Genomic DNA, 21,218 nt, shown 5'->3' with positions numbered 1-21,218 from the left:
TCAAAGAAACGGGCTCTCAGCCGTTGCTTCTACACAGCAAAGACTGTATGAGCACTCCCGAAATCAGGGACAGGCAATTTAATTCCTGCTTGTTAGGCCTAATTTCAAAAACTCTCCATAAAGCGGAGGTGTGGAACCTTCGGCCCATGGGCCAAACCCGGCTCCCTAGAGTTCCTAGGTGAGTGGAAGGGTGGGGCAAGGGGAGAATGTGATGGTCAAACTTACGCTGGATCTCTGAGAGGGTGCTTTCAACTTGCCCGTGCTGCCTATGGGAATGGATTTTGTCAGGAAAGACTTCATACGCCTGCAAATAAAGAAAACAAACCAATATTTAATATATATATATTTAAAAAACCATGTAAGAACTATCCTGCTCAATCAGACCAAAGTCTGTTTACATCAGCTTTCCGCAACCTGATATCCTTCTGATGTGTTGGACTACAACTCCCATAATTCCCAGCCAGCTTCAAAAACAGCTGCAATAAGAACATAAATGCCCTGTGATATGCCATCAAACCCCTGGGAGTAGAGGGAAGTCTTAACCAGGCCCCAAAAGGAAGACAACATTGGCGCCAGGCAGGCCTCACTGGGGAGAGCGTCCCACAGGGGGCCAACACTGAAAAGGTCCGCTCCCTTCTAACGCTTATTCTAGAATTCTATACCTCCTGTTCGAAGAAATATTTGGGTGTATGCTCTGAACGTACAGTGAACCACAAACCCCACCGCACCGCCTCCGTTTGGCCCATACCTCAAAATCCCCATCGTCCAAGGCTGCAGCTCCCAAGTCAGGATTCGTGGCTTTATCGAGTAGTTCAACGGCTAAGATCCGGGCCAACGGCTGGGAAACGAAAGGGTGCTGGAAGACAGAGAGATGGTAACTTCAAGGCTCCACTTCTGCAATGCGCTCTACATAGGGCTACCTTTGTGCCTAGTCCGGAAACTTCAACTAGTCCAAAATATGGCAGCCAGGTTCGTCACCGGTACACCTAAGGGAGACCACATTACACCAGTCTTAAAATCCCTTCACTGGCTGCCAATTAGTTTCCGGGTGAAGTACAAAGTGTTGGTTATTACCTTTAAAGCTCTACATTGTTTGGGTCCAGGCTGCCTGTGGGATCGCCTTCTCCCGTACAATCCGCCCCACACGCTCAGGTCCTCTGGAAAGAATCTACTTCAGTCAGCAAAGACTAGGCTGACAACCATAACCCAGAGGACCTTCTCTTCTGCTGCTCCCAGACTGTGGAATGGCCTGCCGGCAGAGATTCGCCAACTTGACAGTCCTTTAGCATTCATTGTTTACTGTTTTTAACTTTCGTAAACCGCCCAGAGAGCTTCGGCTATGGGGCGGCATATAAATGTAACAAATAAATAAATAAGAAAGCTATCAAGACTGATCTCTTCTGGCAGGCCTATCCAGCGGAATTTTAAGATGTTTTTAGAATGTTTTAGGATGTTTCTTAGGATGTTTTTAACAATGTATATTATGTTTTAATTCAGTTTTATGTATTTTATCTCTTATTGTTGTTCCCTGCTTTGATCAAAATGGAGAGACGGGTAAGAAATAAATTTATTAGTAGTAGTAGTAGTATGAGTAGATTATTAAATGAATAGAGAGGCGGGTTTGAGGCCTTCCCACGTTTCCTCCGACCCAGAGTTGGCATGAATGACATAAACTGATTAAATAACAACATCCTATTTTAACATTTTTTTACTAGTATACATAATCTAATATTAGTAATCTCATTATCCTGATTTGGACAGCTTTTTGTGTTCTATTTTTTTTTGACATTTGTCATTCTCTGTCTTAAAGATTTAAGGGTAGAGTTATGCCCCCTCCCCACTGGGGGTGGGATGGGACCCTTCAACCCTGCGTCACCTGCAGAAGTTTTTCGGCCACTGGACGTTTCTTGGGGTTCTTAGTCAAGGAGAGTTTGAGGAAATGGTGAAAATCCGTGGACCTGGAAGAAAGAGAAAAGAACATGTGTGTAAATCCGGCCAGGAAGAAAAAATTGTCCCGTTCACTTCAACGGATCTACTAAGCAGGACTTGCGTTGGGTTTTACCCTATGCCCTCCTGTGCACCTCTCGGTCTTCTGCGACCTGTCTCTTCTTTCCAGTAGAATCCACCAACGTGTTTTACATTTACAAACCTAGACTTGAATCCTCACGATCTCTTCACCAGCCTTGTGTTTTAACCAAGGGTGGCCAACCTCATGCCCGGGGGCCAAATATGACCTACAGCGTTCCCCATCTGGCCCCCTGAGGTTGCCTAGAGGGCCACAACCCTTTATTATGCTGCTGGGTTTTTTTTTACTTTGCCAATTATCAATAAAGGTCCTATCCTAAACTAAACACAAGCGAAGGAGCAAATTCGACTCAAGGACGCTTACAGGCAAATAAGGATAAAAATACTACTGCAATAAAACAGACTTTGTTAAGGTGACTAGTCTAAGATACAGAATATAGGGAATTATTTTAATGTTTTTTAAATAAAATTAACAAGAATTCAACAGTCTAGCATGTTGCATACACACATAATAAGGATACTGTTTTCCAAATGGCTGTTCCTAATATACTTACAATGCAAAAGGCTATATTAATACAAATGATCATAACCCAAACATGTTTCATAGAATAGTAGAGTTGGAAGGGGCCTATAAGGCCATCGAGCCCAACCCCCTGCTCAATGGAGGAATCCATCCTAAAGCATCCCTGACAGGTGGTTGTCCAGCTGACTCTTGAAGGCCTCTAGTGTGGGAGAGCCCACCACCTCCCTAGGTCACTGGTTCCATTGTCGTACTGCTCTAACAGTCAGGAAGTTTTTCCTGATGTCCAGCCAGAATCTGGCTTCCTGTCACTTGAGCCCATTATTCCGTGTCCTGTACTCTGGGAGGATCTAACATAGTGCTTTAACCAAAAGGAGTTGCTGCCTAGAGACTTAGGCCTTAGCTAGACCTAAGGTTTATCACGGGATCGTCCTGGGGTCATCCCTATTCACGTAAATGACACACAGGATATCCGGGAGCAGTCAGGGATGATCTCAGGATAAACCTTAGGTCTAGCTAAGGCCTTAGCATCTGTTCCTAGATTCCAACTATAACCTGAGGCATTGTTGATCTGACTGTAGTTTGCATAATAAAAGGAATAGTTTGCACTTCAACTTCACAAAGCAGAACAGAGGCTGGGCACTGGGCACTCCTGTGTACACGTGTACTCACCAGCACGCCTTATCTTTTAGCTTGGGAGGCTGGAAGCTGCTTTTTGACATTAGCATCAAGGCCCTAGATGGAATGAGAAACAAGACTTTTTATTTGTTAAATTGTTAAATTGTTTATTTGTTGTTTCAACCATCATGGTCATATCAACTTTACAAATGCATTTATTTATTTCTATTTATTTATTATTACATTTATATCCCACTTTTTTTTTCCTTTTGCAAGGAGCCCAAATTGGCACACAGGGTCCTAACCCTCCTCTCCACTTATTATTTATTATTGTATTTATATCCCAAATCTTTTTCCTCCAAGGAACCCAAGGCAGCATACAAAATCCTCCTCCTCCTCCTCCTCCTCTCCATCTCATTTTCACAACAACCCTGTGAGGTAGGTCAGGCTGAGAGTCAGTGACTGGCCCCAATTCACCCAGGGAGCTTCATGACTTGAACCCGGAACTCCTGAGTCCCAGTCTGACACTCTAACCACTACACCACACCGAAAACTCTCCACCTGATCAGAGGCAAAAACGTGTTTCCATCCTGTCAAAACAGGACTGCAGAACTGCCGGCCCATCGTAAACACCCCACATCTATTCTCCAAGGGTCTAAGAATCTTCCTACCCTCTCTACATTTGAACGCAACAGTCTAGAGTCGCCAGCCTTGTTCAGATACCTACTCAGACCTGGGGCCTGCTTACACTCATGTGCATATCTAAGAGATGAGTGTTGAATTTTTGTTGACGTTGTTGCATCATTGCGAACTGCTGACAGCCTCTGTTTGTTTTGTTCTATTGCAAGCTCTCTAAAACTCAAACAAGGTAGGCGTCCCTTTCCTTTCTCTCTTGCACCGTCGTTATTCTAGAATTTTTGCTTGCACTGAGAAAAGGGACAACTACTTAAGACTCAGCACAGACCATTCTCATCCCTTCTTACTGACAACCCTGCAGAGTAGGTCAGCCCTACAGGGGCGCTGAATTTGAGGCACTGTGAAGGATCAGTCACAATGTCACGCTAGCCCCATTTCGAGAGCCAGAAAAGCCGGTATTTCTGGAGAGGTGTCTATTTCATGTTGTTGAAACTCGCCACCCACAAGAAGCCCGTCTGGGTACTCCGCCTGTCCTCACGGGACTCCTCTTACGAAGCACCCAAGGTGGCTTACTGAGTCCTCCTCCTTCTCTCCATTTTAGCCTCACAACAACCCTGCAAGGTAGGTCAGGCTGAGAGTCAGTGATTGGCCCCAATTCACCCAGGGAGTTTCATGGCCAAGTGGGGACTAGAACCCGGCTCTCCCGACGATTTCCCCCACAATGAAAACACCTGGGGGTTTTCCCCTCTGGCCTCCACATCTCTAAGGGGGCAGAGTTGATTCGCAAGCCCGAAAACAGCCCTCACCTCATCGGATGGAGGTCAAACAGAGGCGGCTGCAGCTCAGCGAGTTCGATTGCCGTGATGCCGAGCGCCCAGATGTCGCAGAGTTGGTTGTAGCCGCCTTTCTTCTCCACTGCGGCCACTTCTGGTGCCATCCTGGAAGAGGGGGCGAGATTGCGAACTTGGGGAGGGAGGAATGCAAACAAGGACAGCGTGCAGCCAGGCCGAGGCAACCAAAGATCACCCTGTCCTGTTATTTCTGCTGAATGCCGTAGACTCTTTCAATCCCCATTCCTCATGCAGGGGGATAAACACACACACACACACACTCCCCTCAATGACTCTCAAGCACTGAATTCTGGAAGCTAGAATAGTAACGTTGAAAGGGGCCTCTAAGGCCATCCAGTCCAACCCCCTGCTCAATGCAAGAATCCACCCTAAAGCATCCCTGATAGGTGGTTGTCCAGCTGCCTCTTGAAGGCCTCTAGTGTGGGAGAGCCCACCACCTCCCTAGGTCACTGGTTCCATTGCCGTACTGCTCTAACAGTAGGAAGTTTTTCCTGATGTCCAGCCGGAATCTGGCTTCCTTTAACTTGAGCCTGTTATTCCGTGTCCTGCACTCTGAGAGGATCGAGAAGAGATCCTGGCCCTCCTCTGTGTGACAACCTTTCCAGTTTTTGAAGAGTGCTATCATGTCTCCCCTCCATCTTCTCTTCTCCAGGCTCAACATGCCCAGTTCTTTCAGTCTCCCTTCATAGGGCTTTGTTTCCAGACCCCTGATCATCCTGGTTGCCCTCCTCTGAACACGCTCCAGCTTGTCTGCGTCCTTCTTGAATTGTGGAGCCCAGAACTAGATGAGGCCTAACCTGGGCCGAATAGAGAGGAACCGGGACCTCACATGATTTGGAAGCTATACTTCTATTAACACAGCCCAAAATAGCATTTGCTTTTTTTGCAGCCATGGGTTCCTTTGCTGAGGCAGGGACCCCTCCCAAGCACTGAATTCTGGAAGCTAAAGTCTGCCATCTTCTACTGAACGGTTTCATTCAGCTCTATTACGCTCCGGCGTTTTGATGTGAAAACCTCCCGTTTCGGAATATTCTCTCCAAAGAGATTTACTATCTTTCCAACAGCAGGTTAAGACTTCTCTTCTCATGCGGGCATTTCAGAACGGCAAAACTTTTCAGACAGCCTTTGTAATGGAAATGGGATTATTATTTTTTATCGGCTGTCTTTTATGACGGCAGTTGGGATGTTTGGCTTTGCTGTACTGCAACCTCCTCCTTATGGGTTGTACTACAAATTCCATCATCCCCAGCCAGGCACTGTGCAGAACCCGATCGCTTGGGGAAGATGAGGGCGATGGAGGGCCCTAGAATAAGGTAGGCCGTTCCGTTCTATTATGTTTCAGAATAATTTATAATGCACACAGCCTTGGGATCTCATGGGATATGGAAAATGGCTAGAAAAACTTAAAAGTTAAACGTGCTTCTCACCCTCTTGCAGGATGGACAGACAAGCTGAAAGGCTCCTTGCTCAATAAAACAACCAATCACAGTCACCAAACAACGTCCCGAGGAAGCCAGCTATACCCAGGGAGAAGGCCACCCCCATGACACTCTGCATTTACACAGCACTTTTGCTACGTAAAAATTACACCCTACAAATTATAGTCTCCCTATTGAGGCCAGTGTTGTTTGCTCTGACTGGCAGCAATTCTCCAAGTTTCCTCGGCAGGGAAGGCTCTTTTCCCATCACCTGCGATACCTGGGATCGGACTGAGGACCTTCCGCGTGCAAGAGAAGTGCTTTACCGCGGATCTGCTCCCGTTTAAGGGCACGAAGCGTTTCACATCCAGCAACCCGATACAGGAGGTCAGCTGTACGATGCATGAAGTGGCGAGTTCCCAACTCCGCATCCCGCCCTCTGGACAGACAGCACAGAGCCCGCAGAGACAGCAACAGAGGTAGAGAAAGAAGGAGGCTCAGCCCCCTGCCTTACCAGTAGGGAGTCCCAATGAAGGATTTCCGCTTCGCCACCGACGCCGTCAGTTCCGCAGAGACGCCGAAATCCGCTGCGGGAAGGAAGGACGGATGGGCGTGATTTGGGGAGAGGGAACGGCTAGACTTCCCGCCACGGGGAGGAAAGCGTGGGCAGCAGCACACTGGGCTCAAGCCCCCCATGAGGAATCGCTAGCCCATATACACCAGTTGCTGGGGAACATGGGCGGGAAGGTGCTATTGCACCATGTCCTGCTTGTGGGTCTGGTTGTGAACAGAGAGCTGAACTAGATGGGCCCTTGGTCTCATCCAACAGGACTCTTCTGATTTATTATTATTAAACAACGGTTACCCAAAGGACCTTCTCTTCTGCTGCTCCCAGACTGTGGAACGGCCTGCCGGAGGAGACTCGTCAACTGAACAGTCTACCAGCATTCAAGAAAGCTATAAAGACTGATCTCTTCCGGCAAGCCTATCCAGTGGAATTTTAAGATGTTTTTAGGATGTTTTTTAGGATGTTTTTAACAATGTATATTATGTTTTAATTCAGTTTTATGTATTTTACCATTTAATGTTGTTCCCCGCCTCGATCAGAATGGAGAGGTGGGCAAGAAATAAATTGATAATGATGATGTTCTTAGGAGGGGGTGCTGGGCCAAGTCAGCAAGCCCAGGACCAGTAGAGGCTGACAGCCCCGATTTCAGTGGGGCTGTGAATCCCTTCCGGGTTTCAATCAAAACCAGCCAGAATTCCAAAGGAGCCACCCAAAGTTCTGTACCCAATCTCAAAACTAAGTTCACCACTTTGGGTATGACCCTTAGCATTCTGGCTGGTTCTGACTGAAACCCAGAAGGGATTCACACACCCCACTGGCCCTCCTCTGTGTGACAACCTTTTAAGTATTTCATAGAATCATAGAATCATAGAATAGCAGAGTTGGAAGGGGCCTACAAGGCCATCGAGTCCAACCCCCTGCTCAATGCAGGAATCCACCCTAAAGCATCCCTGACAGGTGGTTGTCCAGAATGCCTCGAGTGTGGGAGAAGAGCCCACCACCTCCCTAGGTAACTGATTCCATTGTCGTACTGCTCTAACAGTCAGGACGTTTTTCCTGATGTCCAGCTGGAATCTGGCTTCCTTTAACTTGAGCCCGTTATTCCGTGTCCTGCACTCTGGGAGGATCGAGAAGAGATGCATAGCACTGCCCCCTTAATAAAGCACAGAAGGGGGAAATTTTGGAGTGACGGCTTGAATAGGAAATGGTTTCTCAAAGCCGACTGAACACAAGGGGAAGCTGAGAAAAGGAACTAACCGAGTTTCACGTCGCCGTTGGCTGTAAGCAGGATGTTTGCTCCCTGAAAAAGAGGCAGAAGGCATAAGAAAGGAAAAAAACAGACAGCTATGGGAGAAGATTCTCTCTCTCTCTCTCTCTCGCCTTCTCGGCTTATAGAAGCAGACTCCAAAACTGAGGTGGGCAACCATCCAAAATCATTTTTTTAAAAAACAAAATTAAAACTGGCATCTGTAACAGCCATTTCAACCTGTTATTGACTCCTTTGGGGTCAAAAATAAACCACAAAGAATCAAAACTACCTTTGCAAAGAAGCACGTTTTGATCCTTTGGGTGGTCCGTTGCCCTTTCGGACCCCCGTTTAAAATAAAATTAAAAATCCCGAGCACTTCATGTGTGTGTTTGTGTGCAGTCCGTGGGAGGGGGGGAGGCGACTGGCACGTGGACCTCCCAAAGTTGGCGACCCCTGCTCAAAACGATGCAGGTTTTGGGCAGAAAGGAGGCATACAAGCCAAATAAATAAATAAATAAATAAGGGGGTAATTTAAAGTTTTGGCCATGCCCAAGATTCTGTTGGAAAGTCTCACCTTAATGTCCCGGTGCATTTTCCCTTTGGCGTGTAGATGGTGAAGGCCCTGGAAAGAGGAAGCAATTAAAGATGTTATGCGTGTTGTTACTAAACTCGATGTTTCCAGACGGACACCTCCTAACGCCAGCCATCGAAAGGCGTTCCCCATCGCTTCTGTCTCCTTAACGCACCGTTTGTGGAGAAAGACAAATGAAGTGGGTGGGAAAACACAGGAGGGGTGCAAACAGGAGACACCGTCGTGTGGAACCCCTTGTAAAATTCCATGAACGAGCCAGTGCAACGGTAAAATATAAAGCCCTATTTGAGAGGGAGCAAAAAATAACCCCGAGGTCCACACCACTAGGATTTTTTTCGCATGCAGGCCGAGTTTCAAGTTTCACCGCCTTTGAGCTATGCAACGGACGGACAGATAGATGCAGGTCCTTTGATTATTACAAAGAAAAAGATGTTTAAACATGTCTGCATGGACTTCACACTCTTTTCTCAGGTGACAACGGGACAGATGCTGCACAAAAAAAGCCCCTCTTGATTTTCCTCCCAATCTAGGAGATTTTAGGTCGTTAGGTTGGAGTTTCTTCAATTGCTAGATATGATCACCAGGCCGAAACATTGCTTGCTTTAATTGGGTTCTCCTGTTATGAGACCAAGAGGGGAAAAACAGCTCGCAAGCCACCTAATTTGACACACCTTGATCGTGCCTTGCCTGACCCCCTTAGACGCTTTTCTCCTACGCTGAAACGCCCCCCTAAGTTATAACCTCTCCTCGTAGCGTGGGCACGCAGCTCTATCCATCCCGCGACCCGCACAAACACAGAGATGGTGACCTACATTCCAAACTGCCAGGATAGCAGTTTCTGCTACAGCAACACAGGAAAAGAACAGAGCGAGCAACGGAAAAATTGAATTTCCTCTCAAAGGTGCAGAGGTCTTGGGTCAGACTGCAGCATCACAGGGCTGGGGCGGTGAGGAAGGAAGGCCAGAAACCGCGGCTTCACTTGGGCAAAGAGAAAGAAAGTCTGCAGGAACCTTGCTTACCTACACTCTTCCTAATTCTAGGTTTTAGAAAGCTAGTTGCGGTTGTTCAGTGAGCAAACGGGACAAAAAAAAACTCTTCGCATGCTCTGGGAGGTCCCTTTTCATCGGGCCCTGGAGCTCACCCACGGCACGGCGGTTCAGGTTAAGCTCCGGAAAAGGATTCTGGCTCCCCAACCGGCATTTTTGGAACTGTGCCCAGGCTGAGGGGGACGAGAAGGTAAAGGAGAGCTTGGCCAACGCTGAATTTCGCCCTGGGCACAGATACCGGGCACCAAGGAAACTGGTGCACACCTGCTCGGTTCAGCTTTTATGGGCACTTGTAAAGAGAAAGCAGCTGCCAACGCCACCTGGACACGGCTCTGAGCAGAGATGCGCCGTCAGCTCAGCTGCACACTCACCTGCAGGGTTTCGCGGCAGACGTACGCGATCTGTTTTTCTGACAGGGGTCCGGTGGCTGAAAGCAAAAAGAAAAAGAGAGAGAGGCAGAAACAATGATTCAGCATATGATGAAATTATTATCCTAGCAGACATTCCAGCAGGCTAGACTGAGCAAGACGAGAGGGGAAGGAGGACCATTCCACCGGCCCTGCTGACTTCATTTTTTCCCCCTCTTCCCTCCCCATGCCTTTTTCCTTTCATGTGGTGCCTTTTTAGTTTTTAAGCTCATAGGCAGGGACCGTCTTGCTTTAGCTGCTTATATGCAAGCCACTCGCAGGAGTCATTTTGGCCGAGCAGCAGAATAAAAAGGCTTTAAACAAATAATAATATCCAAGTCCATCAGATGTAACTGCCTCGCTCTTTACTTCCGCCAGCAGACATGTCAACTATGAAAAGCAACTTTTGCCTTCACAGGCCGTGTTCAGAAGACACTTTAAACCATGGCTTTAACCACGGTGGTTAAGCCAGAAAGCCAGGCTGCGTTCAGAAGACACTTTAAACCACGGCTTTAACCATGGTGAATAAAGCAAAAAGCCTTATTCACCGTGGTTAAAGCCGTGGTTTACCATGTCTTCTGAACATGGACGGCTTTCTGGCTTAACCACCATGGTTAAAGCCATGGTTTAAGGTGTCTTCAGTACAGGCCCATAGTTGACAACCAGACTTGCCTTAGAGTGAACGTGGGGATTCTTCTCTCCAAGGCAGGAGGTGGTCTTGGGGAAGGAGGGCAGCCCAGGAAGGGTGCTCAACCCTCTGTGGGCCGGATACGGCTCACGGGCCATAGGTTGCCCTCCCCTGCTTTAGGGAAACACTGCAGGTGTTGGATCGGGGGCAGAAAGAGAGACCTTCCTTTTTCAGGATGGACACCCAGGGCGGTTGAACTCGCTGGGGAATGCTGGAAATTGTAGTATTTTTCCCCTGTCCAAACATGTATAGGATTGTGCCCGTAGCCTCCCTTTTCCCTCTCAGAACCTCCTCAGAAACCTGTCGCGATCTCCTCAGTCCAAAATAACTCTGAGGGCCTAAAAGGCCGTGCTCCAGGCATTCCACAAGCGACCACTTGTTACCCTGGGAGAAGCAACGTCTCCTAAATTTCTCCCCCCGCGTGCAGTTGTTAAACAGGAGCAAAAATCCTCTATCAGGCTAACCAGATTTCCTCTTCTAACTTCTTTCACCCCCTCACCCGAGCACACAACTTATGGACAGCAAAAAGGGGAAGTAAAACCCCTCAGAAGTGAAGCATCCTGTGCTTTATTACAGCAGGCCAGACAGAGCAGTTCCCCTTTTTGTCAAGGTGGTGTGGTGTGTGTCCGTGTGGCTGGTCTACTTCTGCACGGGCGGGAACATTTTTCTACTCAGAAGTAAGCAGGACAACCTTCAGAAGTAAGGAAGGCTAATTCCCTCAGCAGTACTTCCAAATATTTGCTGCTAGCACCACCTGCCGTGTTCGTCTCTGCAACGAATTTAGATTATAAACCTGGATGGAGCTCGAAACGGCTCAGACCCCACGGAGTAAACAGGGCAGAAACTCACTATGGTAGATTTCCTGGAGGGACCCCCCGCCACAGTATTCCATGCAGATCCAGAGACGATCATTCCTAGGCCATAGAGAAACAGTCGATATAATCAAGAGATATAAACAGAGATAAATCTACCCATTATTGTACAGATGTGTGTGCATGTGAGGGGTGGGATGGAGGTGTCCGTTTGGGGCAGGATTTCTAGGTGAGTTTCGCTTTCAGACTTTTAGGGAAATCTCTAAAACAGGCGGTCCCCAGCCTCGTTGGGTCCGTGAGCAAATTTGGAATGGTGGAAGAGAGCCGTGGGTGCTCTCACAAAATGGCTGCCATGGGAGCGCCGGGGCCATTCGTAAAATGGCCGTCATGGTGGGCACTCATTTCTCAGAAGGCAAACTGTGCAAGAACCTAAGGACAAGACAGAGATGGGATGTTCGGGCGGTATCCAAAAAGGCTCTTCCTCACGTGCCTCTGACCACATGCAAAGAGACCTTGTCTCACCCTATCGAATATATTCTGTTGGGCCATCCATGTGGAATTGGGAACTGGGAGTTAGGGAGAGTTTTCAAGTCAGACGATGAGGCAGGCTTTCAGCCCACACAATTTTTGAGACACTTGTGAACGCGAAATCCCTCTCCCAAATGGGCGAGTCCCTCACCTGAGGTAGCTGCCAAAATAGGCCACGACATTGGGGTGACGACAATCCCTGAGAGTCGTGATTTCTTGCTGAATGGATCCAATGTCGTCCCCTGAGGAGATGAAACGGAGGAAAGCGTACCACGATTATGCTTGACTCCTCACAACCAAGCTGGGAGCCTGGCTGCTATCGTACCCATTTGAGTTCCAGGTGAATAATAATGGGCGATTTTTACAACATTGAAACAAAGCAGGTTTTTTGGCTTTGGCTTTTAGAGTGGCCGGTATATTAAGGCAGGAATCCTATACACAAAGCTGGGAGCAGCGACCTCGGATGGAAAAATTTCCACAGAAAATGTTATTTTTCCATTTTATAAGATCATAGAATCACAGAGTCATAGAATAGCAGAGTTGGAAGGGGCCTACAAGGCCATCGAGTCCAACCCCCTGCTCAATGCAGGAATCCACCCTAAAGCATCCCTGACAGGTGGCCTCTTGAAGGCCTCTAGTGTGGGAGAGCCCACCACCTCCCTAGGTCACTGATTCCATTGTCGTACTGCTCTAACAGTCAGGAAGTTTTTCCTGATGTCCAGCCGGAATCTGACTTCCTGTAACTTAGAATCATGGAATAGTAGAGTTGGAAGGGGCCCACAAGGACATCGAGTCCAACCCCCTGCTCAATGCAGGAATCCACCTTAAAGCATCACCAATGCATCTTTCTGCAGAAAAATGTCCTACAACTCCCAGCATTTCTTAGCCAGTCATGCTAAGAGTTGCAGGGGTTTTTTTCTGTCTACACACACACACGGGATTGCACCCTAAGGGTCTCTTTAAAAGTGTCCTGGTTTAAAACGAAATCTGAATACAATACACAATCTTATATTATCTTCAAAATGAATCACGCAACCCTTTCACCAAACACAACGGGCCAATTTCGTACACAATAGCCTCATTCACATGTAATGTCAACCCCGAGTATGGGTTGTCGCTGAATCGTGACTTGTCATTACATGTGAATTCTGAAGTATGGGTTGTTAACATTAACCCAGGACAAACCATGGTTTTTGGGTTGTGAACTCTTGGTTGTTTGTGGTTAACAAGCCATAGTTAAAACACAGCACACATAACGACAACTTACAATTCAATGACAATCCATACTCAACCTATAACTCTGGGTTGTTGTTACGTGCGAACCAGGTCAAAGAGAAGCCAGAATTTCTGTGAATTTCTGTGGCTTATCGTTGACAGTATGCTGCTTCTAAATTCATAGTAATTCTGGTTTCTCATTCAGTGCAAACGGGGCCAATGAGTTCAAGCAACCTGGCTGGGGATTATGAGAGTTGTAGTCCCAACACATCTAAATCGATGCTGTTTTTAAATCGATATTGTTTTTATGCTTTTGACGGTTTTAAATTTTTGTATATCTGATTTTAACGTGCATTGTTTTTAACTTTTGTAAACCGCCCAGAGAGCTTCGGCTATGGGGCGGTATATAAATGTAATAAAATAAATAAATACAGGGCACCCAGTTGGCAAAGGGTGATTTTACAATACTGGAAGACAGGGTGAGCATTTGCCGATACAGAAGCCATAAACCCTGAGCGTGGAAGAAGTCCAGATCCTCTCTCACCTGGATCAATTTTTACGATCTTAATGGCCGCCAATTCCCCAGTCTCTGTATCACGGGCCTGAAGAAGAAACAATTAAAAAATCCAGGGTTAGAACCGGTCTAGTTTTCAACCCACCCTTTCTCCAAGGATTCCAGGGTGGCATACATGACTCCCCCCCACATCACCTTCACAACAACCTTCTGAGGTAGGTCGTGCTGAGGTGTAGCGGTTTGGCCAAGATCATCCAAGAAGCTTCAAGGCTAAATAGGGATATGAAGCCAGGTTTCCCTGGTTTAAAGCCAACCTTTTAACCACTACGCCACACTGCCCTTTTCATACAGGGCCTTCTTAACAATCCCAAGTTCCGTCTCTTGATTACATAGGAAAGCAGGTTCATTGAATCCAGCAACGGCCCAAGACATTCAAGAACAAGATGGCGCCCTCTCCCATTCCATGTACAAAAGCTGACTGTTCCTTCAATGGGACACCATCCTCCGTTGCACCTGAAGGTACAGGCTAGCTTAGGGGGCACAGGGCAGGCCATTCGGCACTCAGCTCTCTCCTGCAACACCTTGCTGCCGCCCTCCTAGCATCTGCCACCTGAGTCAACTGCCTCCCTCTGCCTCGTGGTAGGGCCGGCCCGTCTTGAATCTGCTGCCATAACCTCAACGTCTTTCTTGAGTACTTTCCCAAATTCTAAGGCATATACAATTATGCTAAGCAGTCTGTGCCACATGTCTTGCCAGGGCCTGGAGTCCCTGAGCGCATGCCTCACTGCCGCCCTTCACCACATCTAGGATTTCAGGAGTCAAGAAGTTGTCGGTCAAAGCCCCGGGGCGTGCAGAGCGGTGTCCCCGCTGCTCTGCTCTTTACCCGGAACAGGCTCGCTGCGAAGCGCTCAGCGAGGGAGATCCGTCCCGCTTCTTTTCATCACAGCCAGACAGGCGAGCTGTGCTCCTGCCTGGCAGTGAGGCAATTACCTGCTCTCCTTGCAGAGCCGGCTCGGCTAGCAGAAAAGGCGTGATGTGTGTGTGTGTGTGCGTGTGCCTGCGTATGAAAAGCATCTTCACAAGACTCCTGCAAAGGAAGGAGGCGAAGCAAACTTCCGCTCACCCCGAAGCCTTCAACACATTCTCCAACCCGGCGCCCTCTGGAGCTCCTGGACTGCAACTCCCAGCATGCTGGGAGTTGTGGTCCAACAGCTATGGAGGGCGCCGGGTTGGGAAAGACGCCCGGACATCCTCGCATTGCCCTGAGGCAAGTGCCCACGGCAGGCACGTGCAAAGTGACGCGTTCTATTTTTAGGAAGGTCCCTCGCTTTTCCACACCCTGTTCCTGGCTCGGTTTGGGCGTGCTTTTGAAACAAAAACCGCCCTCAAGAAAGACGCCAGGCCAGGTCTGTGGTCTCAAGGAGAAAGAGGTGCGCCTCGCAATCACTGGAAACATCGTGGGGGGTGCAGGGGTGGGGCGACGGCACTGTTCTGGCGCAACTTTCGGATCATGCCACAGTCTGCAACAGACTGGCAGAGTTCGCTTCAGCCGCAGCGCTTTCGACAACCGTCCCCAAACGCATCCTCTCTGGGGGAAGGGGTGGGTTGGACTACCACCCCTACCATCCCCAGCTGGCCAAGGATGATAGGAGCTGTAGTCCAGCCACCTTTTGGAGAGTGCCAGCAAAGGGGAATGCTAAAGTAGAACTACTGCTGTGCTCCCAAGAGGTCGCTGGGATAGTTTCTACAGAGTTCAGCCCCGGATCCAGAACGTATGAACTAATAGGCAAAGCATCCTCTTGCGCATGTGCAGAGTGCCCACCACCATGACCACCAAGTCTCGCCACAGCTAGAGCCTCATCCCAGGAGGGCTTCTAATCAGTCCAACACTGGTTATGCTTTCAGGCCCTGTTAATTCCCTTCCTTCGTTCCATCTCCAGAACAAAATCCAAGGGACCTTTTCCCACGACGCGGCTGAAGGCGGGAGAACCCCGGAATCCAGGATCCCAGCCCATCCTCCTCAACCCACCCCAGAGCTGAAAATAGAACCCAGGAGTCCTGGCTCTCTGTTGCCCTGCGCTAACCCATTCCTGTCTTAAGAATCTCAGGAAATGCAATGCTGAGTTCTGAACAATGCTTCTTCCAAGCATCCTATATCCAAAAGGAGGCCGGCGGTGAGTCCGAGTCAGGACTTAAATTTGGCAGGAAAAGTGGAGAGAAGGTTGAGCGGCAAAGGGTTGCTTTTCTCCAGTGCCCGGAGAGCTTAAAAGAAGACACACACCCCTATGACGACGCCGGCGAGTCAAAAGGTTTGAGGACTAGGAACTTGTGAGAATGTATCTGCAAGACCGCTTTTAAAACTGCGCGGTGGCTCAGCTGTTGCCAACTTTAACCGCGCCTCCCCGAACTTCACTGTCCAACACTGGCAGCCAACATCTCAGCATTGGTGCGCAAGGCCCATTTTCTCTATTGGACAGCTGCGTGCCGCACACGACTCACCCAGTAACAAGACGCCACATGCAGTCATTTAAAGCAACATGCACACGGCAGCAGAGACACAGAGACCGACTTGAAGCCGGAAATATTTTCAGATGCTATATTTGGGTTCCTCTGCCAAGGAACTTAAATCAAAATATTCATTTATTTATTTATTACATTTATATACCGCCCCACAGCTGAAGCTCTCTGGGCGGTTTACAACAGTTAAAAACAATGATACAAAACAAAGTATACAAAAATTTAAAACCATCAAAAACATAAAAACAACAGTATAAAAACAACAGTATCCATTTTAAAATAATAGTTCTGAGGTCTGTTAAAAAACAAACAGTGTTGCTAAATGCTGTTAAAATGCCTGGGAGAAGAGAAAAGTCTTGACCTGGTGCCGAAAAGATAACAATGTTGGCGTCAGGCGAGCCTCATCGGGGAGATCATTCCACAGTCGGGGGGCCACCACTGAAAAGGCCCTCTCCCTTGTTGCCATCCTCCAAGCTTCCCTCGGAGTAGGCGCTCAGAGGAGGACCTTAGATGTTGAGCGAAGTGTACCGGTAGGTTCATGTCGGCAGAGGCGTTCCATCAGGTATTGCGGTCCCAAGCCATGTAGGGCTTTATAGGTTAAAACCAGCACCTTGAATTGGGCTCGGAAACGTATAGGCAGCCAATGCAAGCGGGCCAGAATCGCTGTTATATGTTTGAACCTCCTTGTTCCAGTTATCAATCTGGCCGCTCATTCTGCACAAGCTGCAGCTTCCGAACCGTCTTCAAAGGCTGCCCCACGTAGAGGGCATTGCAGTAATCTAATTTGGAGGTTATCAGAGTAAAGACAACTGAAGCTAGGTTATCCCTGTCCAGATAGGGGCATAGCTGGGCCACCAAACAGAGCTGGTAGAAGGCACTCCGTGACACAGAGGCCTGAGATAAGAAAACTATGAGTTATGGACCGAGAGGGTGTCCCCCGGCACCCTCATTCCACCCTCCCTGAACGTACGGCTTTTATTGAAAAAATTAAAGTTTCTAATCCAGGGATGGCCGGTGGCGTTGTGGAGGCAGGGCGTGCCAGGGACACAGCCCCGACATTTATTCACGAGCAGGGACACCGCCGTCACCTGCCACCTCCATTGGACTTCCCTGTTCCTCCTGAGCTTGCAATCCTCATTATAGCTGGGTGGGGGGAATGGGTTCTCCCAGAAACAATTTTCGCTGATGTCATGCGAAGTATTGTGGGATGTCTTGGTCTTGGAAGTGGCAATTCTCTGCAGAGGCCATCAGTGGGGGAGGAAGCAGCGGCCAGGTACCTCTCCATCGTGCCTGGATGAAGCCCCCTCCCTCCTCATAGCATCGCAGAGTTGGAAGGGGCCTACAAGGCCATCGAGTCCAACTCCCTGCTCAAGGCAGAACTCCACCCTAAAGCATCCCTGACGGATGTTGTCCAGCTGCCTCATGAAGACCTCTAGTGTGGGAGAGCCCACCACCTCCCTAGGTCACTGGTTCCATTGTCGTACTGCTCTAACAGTCAGGAAGTTTTTCCTGATGTCCAGCCGGAATCTGGCTTCCTGTCACTTGAGCCCGTTATTCCGTGTCCTGCACTCTGGGGTGCTGGATGAGGATGAGGATGAGGATGATGATAAGTTGCTTATAGGTATATTAGGGGAAATAGGCAAGTACTAACACTCTATTTCAACCAGATAAGAATATAAGAAGAGCCCTGATGCTGAATCAGACCAAGGGTCCACCTAGTCCAGCATTCTGGACTAGTCAACTGTGCAAAACCCACGTGAGCAGGCCGTAAGTGCAACAGCACCCTCCTGCCCATGTTCCCCAGCAACTGGTGTCCAGAGGCATACTAGAGCCATCAGGACAAGTAGCCACGGACAGCCTTCTCCTCCAAGGAATCCGTCTCACCCCCTTTTAAAAGCCACCCAAATTGGTGGCCATCATTTCCTCTTGTGGCAGCAAATCCTATAGTTTTAACTCTCCTTCCTTTCGTCTGTCCTGAGCCTCCTGCCAAATGCTGTTGGGAAACCCGCAGGCCGGTGCTCCGATCCTGCTGTGGTCCACAAACAAGTGGTTTTCAGAGACTGCCTCTGAGCCCCAAGGGAGCAGCAGTTTGCCAACCACCGATAGCCTAACCCTTCACGAATTTGTATAGTGTAGGTCCGGGCAGATCCGACATCTAGAAGATGACAGAACTGATCACACAAGGAGGACAGGCAAGGAACCAGCCATGTTATTCAGTTCCTCTGAAAACACCAACGTGTGTGTGGGTTCAAGGGATTCCACTCAACGATCAAATGCCCCACCCTGCACCCAGATCTGGTGCAACTGTCAAGAACCCACCAGCCCATTAAAACCCCTCTTCTCCTCTTCCCCGAAGGCCTTGCAGCCTTACTCCAAAAACCACTGAAGCCATGGGTTATCATCAGAAGTGCCGGACCAGACCGAGGGCCCATCTAGTCCAGTGGTTCCCAAACTTTCTCAGGTCACCGCCCCCTTGGTTCCACAACTCATGCCCAGCGCCTCCTACTCTACACTATAAAAATCATTATTCAGAATAGTGGTTTTCAACGACCCACTAAGGAAGATAATAACAATAAAATTCAAAACAGTAACAATTAATGGAATATTTATTCCAAAGCACCTGCCGCAGGCTTGCCGAGGGAGGGAGGGAAAAGAGAGCGAACGCCTCTGTTTTGCAGCCGGCGTGGCGGGGCACACCAAGCAGGGTATGTCTCTTCATTAGTGTTTTGGTGCTTTTGAAATATTTCAATTCACCGTTGAAAGGACTCTTCTTAAATAGTATTAATACATGTGTGGATTCTTCCCCTATATGGCTTAGGACCAAACTACCTTCTCCCATAAAAGTATCCCTGGGTTTTAAGACCTTCTGGAGAGGCGCTTCTCGGAAAAGACCACCTCGAGCGCCCCCCTGCTGCTTCCTTGCCTCTTAACGCCCCCCTATGCAATCCCACCGCCCCCAAGGGGGCAATACCGCCCACTTTGGGAACCACTGATCTAGTCGAACACTCTGTTCACACAGTGGCCGACCAGCTGTCAGCCAGCGACCCACAAGCAGGACACGGTGTCAACAGCACCCTCCCACCCATGTTCCACAGCAACTGGTGCACACAGGCTTACGCCTCGAATACAGGGGAAAGCACACAACCATCAGGGCTAATAGCCAGGGATCATCTCCTCCTCCTCCTCCTCCTCCTCCTCCTCCAGGGTTCCTCTCCCACCTTAATGCCTCTCTTCTCCGCCCCTCCTTCGGTTGCTATCAGCCAATCTTACCAAAGCGCCTGCAAAATAAAAAAGGGGAGGCTTTTCCAGCAACAGCGAAGATCAATTGGTTTTAGGGAGAGTTTTGTTTTGTTTTTTAACCAGTGCAGTAGCAGCCAGGATTGCTGCCAAGTAACAGCCCATGCCAATCCCTCGAGCTTATTATATATAGAGAGACGAAAGAAAACGCGCCGTGGTCACTGGCGGTGGAGGGCTCCACTCAAAGCAGAAAAGCAACATCAGGAGAAGCGCGGGGGGGGGGGGGGAGAAGGGGGGCAGAGAGAGAGAGAGAGAGAGAGAGAGAGAACGAACTGGACCAGCTGCCTAAACAGGGCCAGTTAATCAAGCCAGCTCCGAGAGATTTGGCCCTGAGCATCTCATCCAGCCCAAGGGTGTCCCTTGAAAAGGGCCCACTTTCCTTGGGCACAACTCCTCTAAGATGGAGAGGGGCACCCAGAAGCCAAAGACAAGCTCCCCCATGGCAGGGAAGGAGGGGGGGGGTCCCGTCCTGCCTTAACTTTGGCGGCCACCATGAAATGGGGGGGATCCCCAACCCCCCACAAAAAGACACCAGATCTCCAAACTCCCCACTGCTGCACGCGCCCATGGTGTCCCCTCCAGGAAGCTCTCCCCAAGTCACAAGGAAAGAACCGGGGGGGGGGAGTCCTGGCGGGCTTCCACACACACCCCCACCCCCGCAAGCCTCCGGCCCTTCCTGCCTCCCCGCGCTCCCCCCGGGGGACCCAGGCGCCCCGGCTGCCGTGCGCCCAGGGCGCGCGCCCCGCCGGCCGGCCGGCTGCGCTCACCTTGTACACGTCGCCGTAGGTGCCGGAGCCGATGCGCTGGACCAGCTCGTACCGCCGCCGCGGGTCCTGCAAGGAGACGTCCCGCAGGGCGCTCATGGTCCCTCCCCGGGCGCAGCCAGGCAGGCAGGCAGACCGACCGACCCACGGGCGGCCGAGCCGGGGCGGGAGAAGCGCCGCCTCCGGGGCGGAGTGGAGAGCCGGCCGCTGGGAAGGCAGGCAGGCGAGCAGGAAGAAGGCGGCGGAGAGGCGTTAAGCGCCGCCTGCTCGCCGCCCCCGCCGCGCTGCAGCAGCGTCAGGCGGGGAGGGGCGGGCCGGAGGCGGCTCCACGCCGAGGCACGGGGTCCCTGGGCGCGTGCAGAGTGCCCAGCCGCGCGGTGACTCCGCCAAAGAGCAGCCGCACTGGGGCTCCAAGCCTGCTCGAAGGCACGAGTGGGGCGGGGTGTGTGTGTGTGTGTGTGTGACTCGACACGGAGGGCCAGGGAGGCCTCTGGGCACGTGCAGAGCGCCCAGCCGTGGGGCGGCTCGATACTGAGAGTCAAGAGCCAGGGATGCCTCTGGGCATATTCAGAAGCTAGCATCCGCCAAGGAGAAAACGTATTTGAATTCCAAGCACGCTTCCTGCTCCTAAGCAGGGGCGGACGCGACTTGCCACAAAGATCCAGGGAGGCCCCTGGGCATGTGCAGAGTGCCCAGCCTCCAGACTCTGCCAAAGAGCAGCCGCGCATGAACTCCAACCACCCTGGCTGCTCGGTCCCAGCTGGGCTTACGGATCTCACCTTGATAAGGCTTGAAAATTTCCCAGAGCAAATCTCCCCTCCAGACCAGACCGTTCAGTCCTGGGGGGTGCGCTGAAAAGAGGACCGGGGCTGTGTGGTTATGGCAGGACCCTGTCCTGCAACCCCATACATGTTTAGACAGGAAACTCCCAGCTGGGAATGCTGGGAGTTGTA

The 21,218-nt window shown here is 49.9% G+C and overlaps 1 protein-coding gene across 3 annotated transcripts in view; it reads right to left on the bottom strand.

Annotated features, from left to right (window-relative positions):
• Positions 1-20,373, bottom strand: part of MAP4K2 (mitogen-activated protein kinase kinase kinase kinase 2) — a 34,930-nt gene extending 14,557 nt beyond the window's left edge. For 2 of the 3 annotated variants that reach the window (XM_063146191.1, XM_063146193.1), the window contains exons 1-13: positions 20,269-20,373; positions 13,718-13,775; positions 12,110-12,200; positions 11,468-11,532; positions 9,895-9,950; positions 8,460-8,507; positions 7,894-7,936; positions 6,583-6,655; positions 4,606-4,737; positions 3,218-3,280; positions 1,877-1,958; positions 749-856; positions 226-304 (exon numbers count right to left, since the gene is read on the bottom strand). In XM_063146191.1, the coding sequence (XP_063002261.1) occupies positions 226-304; positions 749-856; positions 1,877-1,958; positions 3,218-3,280; positions 4,606-4,737; positions 6,583-6,655; positions 7,894-7,936; positions 8,460-8,507; positions 9,895-9,950; positions 11,468-11,532; positions 12,110-12,200; positions 13,718-13,775; positions 20,269-20,364 (994 nt within the window). In that variant the 5' untranslated portion in view covers positions 20,365-20,373. Of the gene's footprint in view, positions 1-225; positions 305-745; positions 857-1,876; positions 1,959-3,217; positions 3,281-4,605; positions 4,738-6,582; positions 6,656-7,893; positions 7,937-8,459; positions 8,508-9,894; positions 9,951-11,467; positions 11,533-12,109; positions 12,201-13,717; positions 13,776-20,268 lie in introns of all 3 variants that reach the window. The other variant, XM_063146192.1, reaches the window with a different exon arrangement.
• Positions 20,374-21,218: the final 845 nt, after the last annotated feature.

Source organism: Elgaria multicarinata, chromosome 21, assembly GCF_023053635.1.
Source record: "Elgaria multicarinata webbii isolate HBS135686 ecotype San Diego chromosome 21, rElgMul1.1.pri, whole genome shotgun sequence".
Lineage (NCBI taxonomy): Eukaryota > Metazoa > Chordata > Lepidosauria > Squamata > Anguidae > Elgaria > Elgaria multicarinata.
This window is presented reverse-complemented; position numbering and strand designations above follow the sequence as displayed.